General features: G+C 42.9%; 2 protein-coding genes and 1 non-coding gene across 6 annotated transcripts; 1 reads left to right on the forward strand and 2 right to left on the reverse strand.

Annotated features, from left to right (window-relative positions):
* Positions 1-1,452: 1,452 nt before the first annotated feature.
* On the reverse strand, positions 1,453-1,524 carry trnae-uuc (transfer RNA glutamic acid (anticodon UUC)). Its single transcript has one exon. It is a non-coding gene; the product is annotated as a tRNA-Glu (tRNA).
* Positions 1,525-1,956: 432 nt separating this feature from the next.
* alox5ap (arachidonate 5-lipoxygenase-activating protein) lies at positions 1,957-6,037 on the forward strand. Of its 3 annotated transcripts, none has more exons than XM_054755335.1 (5): positions 1,957-2,156; positions 2,241-2,305; positions 5,202-5,272; positions 5,679-5,760; positions 5,824-6,037. In XM_054755335.1, exons 1-5 carry the CDS (start codon positions 2,001-2,003, stop codon positions 5,984-5,986), a joined length of 537 nt encoding a protein of 178 aa, XP_054611310.1. In that variant the 5' UTR covers positions 1,957-2,000; the 3' UTR covers positions 5,987-6,037. The 3 variants fall into 3 exon arrangements, with proteins under 3 accessions (XP_054611310.1, XP_054611311.1, XP_054611312.1); XM_054755336.1 differs by having other exon boundaries at positions 2,016-2,156; positions 2,224-2,305; XM_054755337.1 differs by lacking the exons at positions 1,957-2,156; positions 2,241-2,305 and adding an exon at positions 3,355-3,577.
* Positions 5,983-9,872, reverse strand: LOC129169179 (mesenteric estrogen-dependent adipogenesis protein-like). 2 transcript variants are annotated; one of them, XM_054755334.1, is made up of 5 exons: positions 9,446-9,872; positions 9,252-9,352; positions 8,038-8,156; positions 7,782-7,949; positions 5,983-6,256 (listed from the first exon to the last, which is right to left on the reverse strand). In XM_054755334.1, exons 1-5 carry the CDS (start codon positions 9,643-9,645, stop codon positions 6,242-6,244), a joined length of 603 nt encoding a protein of 200 aa, XP_054611309.1. In that variant the 5' UTR covers positions 9,646-9,872; the 3' UTR covers positions 5,983-6,241. The 2 variants fall into 2 exon arrangements, with proteins under 2 accessions (XP_054611309.1, XP_054611308.1); XM_054755333.1 differs by having other exon boundaries at positions 5,984-6,256; positions 9,252-9,355; positions 9,446-9,871.

Genomic DNA, 9,872 nt, shown 5'->3' on the forward strand with positions numbered 1-9,872 from the left:
CACTTAGAGAAAATCTCGAAATAAAGCGTTGCCTATTGAAATGTATCTATTTTCTTATTAAGCCATTGTTAATGTTTATTGTGAGAAATCATTAACAAGATCAGTGTCTTCACATTAATGAATATAATTAATAGCATATAGTTAAAGGTAAATAGAGCAAATTGGCTATTTAAAAAGTGTGCATCAAACTGATAGCCCTTCACATTAATCAGCACCCAAGAAGTACGTAGCTCTCGGTTTCTAAAAAGATGGTGACCCCCGCTCTAATATCTGGGGTTTTCAACCTTCTCCGTGGGTCCTATTCCTTCCTCTCTCATCAAACCCCACCTCCCCATAATCTCTCTTCTGATCACAAGAATCATAAACTCCTCACTTCCCACTGGCTCCGTTCCACAGTCTCTCAAGCTGGCAGCAATCGCCCCGACACTCAAAACACCTGGTCGTGATTCTGACAACCTCGCAAATTTCCGCCCCGTATCTAACCTCCCCTTCCTGTCTTGAACGTGTCATAGCCGCTCAACTCCAAACGCATCTTAACTCCAGGCCTGTTTGAAACGTTCCAGTCTGGCTTCTGCCCCAAACACACTGTAGCACTGACACAGCTCTTCTTAAAATCACTAATGATCTTCTCTCCTCCGACTCCGGCCATCTCACCATCCTCATCCTCCTGGACCTCACCGCAGCCATTCTATCCTCCTGTCTCGCCTCAAGACCAGCCTCAACATCACTGACTCTGCTCTGTCCTTGCTTCAATCATACCTCACAAATCGACAACAGCTTGTGAATATCAACGGCTGCTCCTCCTCCATAGCCCCTTTATCACAAGGTGTTCCCCAAGGTTCTGTGCTTGGTCCTCTCCTCTTCATCCTCTCACTTGGTAACACTTGGTGGCCTCAGTTTTCACAGTTTTGCTGACGACATATGACTCTACGTCTCTACCACCTCCATCAACTCCAATCTCCACTCCACCCTCACCAGCTGCCTAGCTGATATTAAAACCGGGATGAAACACAATTTTCTCAAAGTTAACAGTAACAAAACAGACATAATCATCATTGGTCCTAGCAACGTCACAAAACACGCTCAAGACTTCTCCCTCAATCTGGATAACGCCAGCCTCACTCCATCCCCACTCACCCACAACCTTGGCATCCTCCTCGCCTCTACCCTCTCATTTGAACCACATGTGAAACAAATAACCCGGACTCCATTTTTCCATCTTAACAACATAGCCCTACTGCGTCCATCTCTGCCGCTGAAATCCACATCCACGCCTTTGTCACATCCAGAATTGAGTCCTGCAATAGCATTCTCTACGGTACACCATCCAAAGCCCTCAATAGATTACAGTGCATACAGAACTCCGCAGTCCGCCTCCTCACCTCCATCACTATTACAAGTATTATCATATTTGTAATTAAAAGCGTAACTAATGACCGGGCCAAAAGTGAGTTCCCATACCGGGAGTCGAACCCGGGCCGCCTGGGTGAAAACCAGGAATCCTAACCGCTAGACCATATGGGACATGTACAGCAGCGGTGATTTTAATATATATATACAGTTACACTGTATACAGCACTGTGTATCAATTAGCACGAAGGTTAAGCATTTTAGTCATTGTCATTTAACGTATTATGTGGCGTTTTCTGTATTTGTGCTTATCTGCTTATTGTAATCAAGTAATCAAATATCAATATGAAATCAAACTGCACTACCACTTAATGACACAGTGCGGTGCTGTTTGTATTAGGTCGCAGATCAAAGCTCATTGTATGGACAAAAGTAATGGGACATAGCTCTTAATCTCAGGTTGCAATCCTTGGAGTCCTTATTGTCCCTGAACGTTAATGCTTCATCTTGTCAGTTTACAAGTTTGTGGGAAGGTTCTTAGTAGTGGTAGACGTCCCAGTATGAATTTTGTGTGTCCAGCTGCCATGCAAACACGGTGAAAAGCGTAGAGGCCACTTTGCAGCCTTGTTTGCATAAAGAGGAAGGAATGGATGCTACATGTCATCACAGAGTGTTGTGTTGTGTCTCTCAGCGTCTTCTGCTTCTTCTTCTTCTCCTTCCAGCTGCTCTCCTCATCATGCACGTCAATGTGGTGGAGAACATCTACCTGCTGGTTCTGGTCACCCTCATCAGCGTGCTGCAGAACGGTGAGGAGGATGTTTTCAAATGGCTTCAAATGTGGAACAATGATTTATTTTTCTTCTTGTTTTCAAGCCTTCTTTGCCCTGAAGGTGGAGAAGGAATGCAAGATTCACAACACGCACACCGCAGTCTTTGAGCGAGTGTCCTGTGCAAGGTGAGAGCTGCTTCCCATTCTAGAACATCTACGTCTACAAATTGAAAGCCGTCTTTCTTCGGGACATTTTATTTGGATTGGACGTGATTAAAATGTAATATTTGACACACTTCCTGTTTCGTAAGTAGGATAGGTGTTTGTCACTTCCTGTCAGAGCAATCACAAGATGTCACAAAACTCTGATGCAAACTTTTGGCTTCAACGTTGTTTTTTTTTTTTGCTTTAACCTTTAAAATATTATATATATATATGTTGCTGTTTTTCTGATTAAAAAATATAATAAATAATCCATAAGAAGCCAGAGTAGAAATACGGGGATACCACAGACCAAGTGTAACATAGTTTTTACACAAAATTCTACTCATCAATGTCAAAGATGTTTCATATTATGTTACATTGTTCATGGAAAATGTATTTTTTATTTGAAAACAGCTCAACTTGACACTTTTTGGGGCTTAAGTACCACTAGTACTTTGAATTGAAGCAAATAACATGTAAACAGTCAAAATACAGTGGAACTTCAGTTAGCGTTCACCCTGGTTAGCATGTTTTTCCACTAACATTGACAATTTACACCAAAATCTGGCCTCCGTTTACGTACATTTTCCAGTCAGCGTACAATACGTCGTGAATCTTGTCGCGTTATTAATACACTGTGTGAGTCTAACTGTTTCTTAATTGTATTTTTCAACACAAAAACGTCCTTAGCTTCTAGCAAAGAAGCTAGCTTGATAACAAAATGGCAGCCCGTCTATGATGTCATCAGCGGTTGACGCTGAAAAATTTTGACACAAAACACATTTTTATAGTTTTACATGCATGAAACAATTCTAAATGCATATAAGTGGTGAATGAAGGGATACATTAAATTCAATTCAATAGTGTTTTTCACCCTCTTTATCAAAATGCTGGCACTTGAAACTTTCTTTGGCTCCATTTTGGGTTATTATTATAATGATGGGGCCGCACGGTGGCCGAGTGGTTATCATGTTGGCCATTCATGAGATCGGAAAGACCCGGGTTCTAATCGCCGCTTGGGCATCTGTGCGTGGAGTTTGCATGTTCTCCCCGTGCGCGTGTGGGTTTTCTCCGGGTACTCCGGTTTCCTCCCACATTCCAAAAACATGCATGTTAGGTTAATTGGCGACTCTAAATTGTCCATAGGTATGAATGTGAGAGTGAATGGTTGTTTGTCTATATGTGCCCTGCGAAAGAGGAAGATGGTGTCTGTGCGGTGGAATGTTCACATCAAGAATCACGTCTTCACCGAAGGTAAAAGTAACCTTAAATGTTAGTTTTTCTCTTTCATTCATCATTTACGTGTACTGCATTTATCAGCATTTGGAGTTGTTTACTGCATGTCAAATTGTAATTGTAAAACTATAAAAACATGTTTTTATGGTAACATTTTGGCTTTAATTGGATTTACATTTTATCTTATGGGAAAAATTGATTAAGTTAGCGTTTGTTTTGGTTAGAGTGTCGGACCTCTTGGTTAGTGAATTAATGACGATTAGCTCCTGATTTCTTTCCTATTAAATGTTTCAGATCATCCAACAAATGTAAATATTAGTCAATGACAACACGACTGAACACAAAATGCAGTTTTTAAATGAAACCTTTTATTATTAAGAGAGGAAAAAAATCCAAACCTGAATTGCGCACCTTCCAAAAAGTTCATCTTTTGTCTCGTGTGACCACAGAGTATTTTCCCAAAGGTCTTGGAGATCATCAAGATGTTTTCTGGCAAAATTGAGACGAGCCTTAATGTTCTTTTTGTTCAGCAGTGGTTTTTGTCTTGGAACTCTGCCATGCAGGCCGTTTTTGCCCAGTGTCTTTCTTATGGTGGAGTCATGAACACTGACCTTAACTGAGGCAAGTCTTTGGATGTTGTTTTGGGGTCTTTTGTGACCTCTTGGATGAGTCGCCGCTGAGCCCTTGTCCAACCACTCCTGGGGAGGTTCACCACTCCTCCATGTTTTCCCCATTTGTGGATAATAGCTCTCACTGTGTTTCGCTGGAGTCCCAAAGCTTTAGAAATGGCTTTCTAACCTTTTCTCGACTGATAGATCTCAATTAATCTCAGTTAAGTTATGTTTTAACAGGGGGGGCGATCACTTTTTCACACAGGGCCAAGTAGGTTTGGCTTTCTTTTCTCCCTTAATCATAAAAAGTTTCATTTAAAAACTGCATTTTGTGTTCAGTTGTGTTGTCATTGACTCATATTTACATTTGTTTGATGATCTGAAACGTCTAAGTGTCCCAAACATGCACAAAAAACCCCCAAAAAGAAATCAGGAAGGGGGCCAACACTTTTTCACACCACTGTAGGTGAGAAACACCGCGGAATACAATCTCACCAGGATGCACGGGAAGTCCGCAGTGATAATAACTTCTAAGTACACAGTGTACTATTGTGTGTACTACTGCTGTACTAATGTGCTGTTTGTTGGCGAGTCAGCGGTTGTGCCTTGGCGGAGGTCGGCTGTGTGCCGACTGCTTCTTTCGCTTTCTGTCCTTGTATGATGTTAGGAATTTATTGCTGCTGTGGTGTTACGGTGTGGTGACGCATGCGGGTGTTGTATAATAACCAGAACTCTAATCGCGCCGAGCGGGACATCCCATATTACTGTTATGTCATACGATTTGATCAGTGAATCAGCGCTACCAGTTATGGCTTTCATTGAAGTGCTTGAATTCCGCACGAGGAAACCAAAGCGTCTCCTCGTAGAAAGTCAGCGAAATAGGAACTGAAAAGGTTGCACGGTCGACACCGCGTGGGGCCCCATGCCGCAGCTTGGCGACCCCCCCGCTCAGATAACCACGACGTCGTGCAAGGCACCATGCCTGCGCGCAACGTGGCCATGTGACCTCATGCTGTTTGGTCTCCTGGCAGCCGCAACTGCATGGACGCCTACGCCACCTTCCTGGCAGTCATGTGGTGTGCCGGCCTGTGTCTCAGTCAAGGTAATCATTGACACACACACACACACACACACACACACACACATGCACGTGTGCTAATGTTTATTGCTGTGTTGTGTACAATATGCAAACACATGCGTCAATGTACACTTTGCTTACCTTGTTTGACTTTGTTGCGCTGGCTGTCGTTACACGGTGTACCTAATGAAGTGGCCTGACAGAGTGCCTCAGTAAACAGCGCATGCACAAAAGTAATGGGACACCACCAGGAAGTGGCAGCTGGAACTGCTTCGAATAAACATTTCATTGCTTGGCCCTTTTTAACCCACGTTGGATTGATGCATGTTGCATGAATTGAAAAAAAATAAAAAGTGTGCGTGCTTCAGTGCACGTATAGAAGGAGTCATCATGGAGCTTGCTGATGTAGAACATGTGGCATTCTTTGAAGCTCCTGCTGCGTTTGCTGGCCTGGTCTACCTGGTGGTCCGCCACAAGTATTTTGTGGGCTACATGGGGCAAAGCTCGCAGAGGTAAGTGTGTGTGTATGTGTGTGTGTGTTGTGGTGTTATGTGACTCTACGCTGTCCCGTGCAGCACTCCAGGCTACCTGTTTGGCAAACGCATCCTGTGCTTCCTGGTGCTAATGTGCGTGGTGGGGATCTTCAACTACGTACTGGTGTGCTGCTGTGGCAGCAACTACAAGGACTACTTGGAGACCATCACCAAGGCTGCTTCTGCTCTGCTGCTCATCCCCTAAAAGAAGACCCACTCTTGTTCTTTCCTTTTATTGCGGCTATTACAACAAATAAAGTACATCATATAAAAATACTACATTTTTTGGTTGCTTGTAACAAGCTTTCAGCTCCTTCTTAGGTTTTCCTGTTTCTTCTTGCTTCATGAGAGCATCCTCCTAACGCCTCTCTCCACCTGGCGGGTACCGGCGTCTTCTGAGGGAGGTCGTCTCCACGGGAAAAAGTGGACGGCCGAATAGGGCGGGTGTGCGGCGCCCTCCTCAGGTGAGTCTCAACTGTGGAGAAGTCGAGAGGAGACATACAGTAAGACAGAATTAGTCCCTCGCAATGTGTATATGAACGCTGGGATGCGCACTAAAACTGCACGAGCGTCTCGCAGCATCCGCACATGTTTTGACAGGTAACGGCATTACAGTTCATGCTTATATCTCAGCATCATTCAGCATCCACACACAAGGGCTTTTGTTTACAAGCTTAGTGGGAATGATAGTCTCTCAGCTTGACCCATGGTAGTATGACAGTGACTGCTTCTACCTCGACACTCGCCGTAACCTTAAATGCTTGTCTTTCAGCATTCAAACAATAAAGTTTTAGGGTCAATGCTCGTCTCTCTGCACTGACAATTGTTTTGACACGCAGTAATATTACAGTAAATGCTTATAACTCAGCATTTACAGGGGTTTTTTTGTGTGAATGCTCATCATTCAGCATTCACTAGCATTAACGTAAATGCTTGTCTCAGCATTTACCTAATAAGAAAGACAATGTTTTCTGGCTATTCCATAGTATTAAATTGTTTTAATGTCACACGTAGTAACGATACAAGGATTGCTTGCATTTCAGCATTTACAGGTTGTTGTTTTTTTCTCATCATTTCAACAGAAAGGTTTTTGGTTGCACACTAGCATTAGCATAAATGCTTCCAGTATTTATGCAATAAGAAGAAAAAATGAATTTTTTTTGGCCACTCACTAGCATTAAGGGTGCACTGGAATTAGTGTACTGTACATTTGCTTTTATTATTTACGCATCTGTGCGGATATTCATCACTTGGAAATTAGCATTAGCTTAAACGCACGTCCATGCAAGGAGAGGCTTGAGTGACACACCACAGCATTACAAACAGGATCATACATGCTCATCTTGCAGCATTTACGCAATAAGAACAATTTTGTAGTTGCTCACGAGCATTAGCGTGATGGCCATCTCTCAGCATTCATACAAAATGATCTTTGTTTGCAGCATCATATTCGATTTATACATTTCTTTGGTGCGAATGGTCATTTCTCAGCATTTAGAGTTCTTTTGATAGTTTTTTGGGTTTTTTTTTTACACCTAGTGGCATTTGTGTGAAAACTCTGTCAGCATTGCTACATGTTTTGACACAGCGTAGTGTTACAGTCAATGCTTATCTCATTTACTGTTTTTTTTTTGGTGTGAATGCTCATCATTCTGCATTCACACGCTTTTGGTTGAACACAAGCATTAGCCCAAACGCTAATCTCGCAGTGTTGGCACAATGTGTGTTTGATGTACAACAGCATTGATGCAAACGCTCGCCTCTTGGCAGTTTGACACACAATAGTCACAGAATCAAGATCAGACCCTTGCGTGAAAGCTCGTCTCACAGCATTCAGAAAGATGTTTGTTTGACACAAAGTGGGATCACAATCTTAACATTCTGTATATTTTTAGAGTGAATGGTTCTGTCTCAGCATTCACACTCACGCTACGGGTGTGAATGCTGAGAGATGACCATTCATAAGAAGAAAACAAGTCATTCGTGTGAGCGATTCTAACCTTAAACTTCCTCTTGCTAAGTCCAAACCAGTACGGGAAGTCAAAGAGGGCGTCAGAGTGGTACTTAAGCATGAAGGAGGCATCAGCCCACTGAGGTCTCATGCCAGTCTTGTTATCTTTGGGAAAGTTGCGGGACGCCCACTTGTCCAATGCGTCGCTCAGGTCGATCTGCCGACAGCAGAGTTGAAAGTCAGCTTTAAAAAAACCCCCCACAAACATACAGCATGGAAAGGGTTGGAGAAAGTGTCAGACGTACTTCCACCTGGTAGCTCTCGCCCGCCACGGATGAGATGGTCCAGTCCAGACCTCTCTCCAGCTGCCACCGGACCAGCGGGTTGGCACCGTCCATTGACACCACGTAGCGCTTCATGACGTCTGCAGGGAATCAAACACATTTCAGTTACATCTATACAGTCGTCCCTCGCTACATCGCGGTTCCGATATCACTCCCTCACTATATCGCGTAAAAAAAAGAAAAGATTATTAATAAATGATCGCTGTTTCGTGCTTGACTATGGCCTATTATTAGTCCATAAATATTGCAAGACAAGTTATGTGTCGCATTCTGGTCACTAGCCATCACTAATATTGTTATGAGATCACGTTCACGATCAGATTACCGCTCACACTGCATGGAGACTGGCTACTGAGCCAGCAGAGCCGAGCAGACATGCCATGGCTGAGCCTGAATGGAAAAAAAAGGTTCTCCTCTCATTTCGTGTGGAAGTGGTAAGTTTTTGGATTCTTTCTCCTTCTTCCCCACTCCGTTTGAAACACTTTCAGTTTCGAATAAGTAAACCGGAGAGGCTAACTAGTTAGCTTGCTATGCTAGTGGCAGATGTCTGTTTTGTCCCTGCAGTGATCCCGTAGCCTATGCAATGTGATGTAAACATAATTTATTGGGGTGTTATTTTCATGTCTACGGGGCTCTAAATGTTAAAACACGTATGTCGAACGTCATAAAGAGGTTTTCTATGCTCTAACTATGAAAACATTCCGCTTATTAATATTGAATCCTACTTTGAAATTCACTAATCGAGGTCGGGTCTGGAACCAATTAACAGTAATAAACAAGGGACGACTCTAAAAGCCTTCAAGCACGTTTAAATGTAGTACGATTTTGGACAAAAAGTCATACATGTGAATGAGTGGGATTAATAACTGGATTTGCAGGATTTTTTAAAACAAAAACATATGAGTGGGATTAATAACTGGATTTGCAGGATTTTTTAAAACAAAAACATATATATATATATATATATATATATATATATATATATATATACCTATATATATATATACACACATTTTTGTGTTTTTCATGAAAGAAAATACTTGCATTGATAAATGTTAGTAAGCACATTACAGCTCAAATGACAACGATATACAAACATACATACATTTCAGATACTAAGTAATAGTAGCAGGTGACGCTATCAGTATCATTATTATGAATGAGAACGAACATACCTGTGGAGTTTGGCAGGTGAGTGGACACCAGCAGGTAAATGGTTTTGGACACAAGACTCTTCCGGAAGCTACTGTACTCCCACAAGTTTGTCAATCGAATGCTTCTGTTGGGATGCAAAGACAACTTTCATCAATGTGTCGGGCGGGTTTTTTTTGGTCAATCTTCAGAGGAGTGACGACAAAGTGTGTCTCACCGTCCAAGCGAACCCTGGAACACGACGCTGCCCGCCAAGGCGTCACAAGGGTCGGCTAGAAGCAGGCTGGTCGCAGGGTCAATGTGGACCCGCTTGGTCGACTTCTGGGTAGACACCGAGACGCCGCTCGGGGGTTTCCGGAGGAAATCGTCCAGCTCGGTCACAGTCATCCTGCAGAGGGATATCTTTTTGGCATACATTGTGTCACTTTTTGTTGTCAAGTCAAGTCTGCTTGCAAGTCGCCTGGACTTTATAGCGCATACCCCCACAGCAAAGCTCAACGTGTTCACACCGAGGTGACTTCCGGTCTTGTGACCAAATAAACGCCCCTTTCAAAACGGTGAGTTGATACAACGCGAGAAACACAACAAGTACTAGTGTAAGCTACGGTTTACGAAAGCAAAACGCACGTTTTTAAGCACCTCGG

This window comes from Dunckerocampus dactyliophorus, chromosome 16 (assembly GCF_027744805.1).
Source record: "Dunckerocampus dactyliophorus isolate RoL2022-P2 chromosome 16, RoL_Ddac_1.1, whole genome shotgun sequence".
Classification (NCBI taxonomy): Eukaryota; Metazoa; Chordata; class Actinopteri; order Syngnathiformes; family Syngnathidae; genus Dunckerocampus; species Dunckerocampus dactyliophorus.

What these genes read in the sequence shown, in the direction of transcription:
- LOC129169179 (XM_054755333.1), bottom strand. Translation starts at nt 9,645, where the DNA reads ATGTATGCCAAAAAGATATCCCTCTGCAGGATGACTGTGACCGAGCTG. An exon ending in TCACCTGCCAAACTCCACAG is followed by an intron (nt 8,157 to 9,251) that starts GTATGTTCGTTC and finishes GATTCCCTGCAG; the next exon opens with ACGTCATGAAGCGCTACGTG. An exon ending in GCGAGAGCTACCAGGTGGAA is followed by an intron (nt 7,950 to 8,037) that starts GTACGTCTGACA and finishes TGCTGTCGGCAG; the next exon opens with ATCGACCTGAGCGACGCATT.
- alox5ap (XM_054755335.1), top strand. Translation starts at nt 2,001, where the DNA reads ATGCTACATGTCATCACAGAGTGTTGTGTTGTGTCTCTCAGCGTCTTC. An exon ending in CGGCCTGTGTCTCAGTCAAG is followed by an intron (nt 5,273 to 5,678) that starts GTAATCATTGAC and finishes CATTCTTTGAAG; the next exon opens with CTCCTGCTGCGTTTGCTGGC. An exon ending in ATGGGGCAAAGCTCGCAGAG is followed by an intron (nt 5,761 to 5,823) that starts GTAAGTGTGTGT and finishes TGTCCCGTGCAG; the next exon opens with CACTCCAGGCTACCTGTTTG.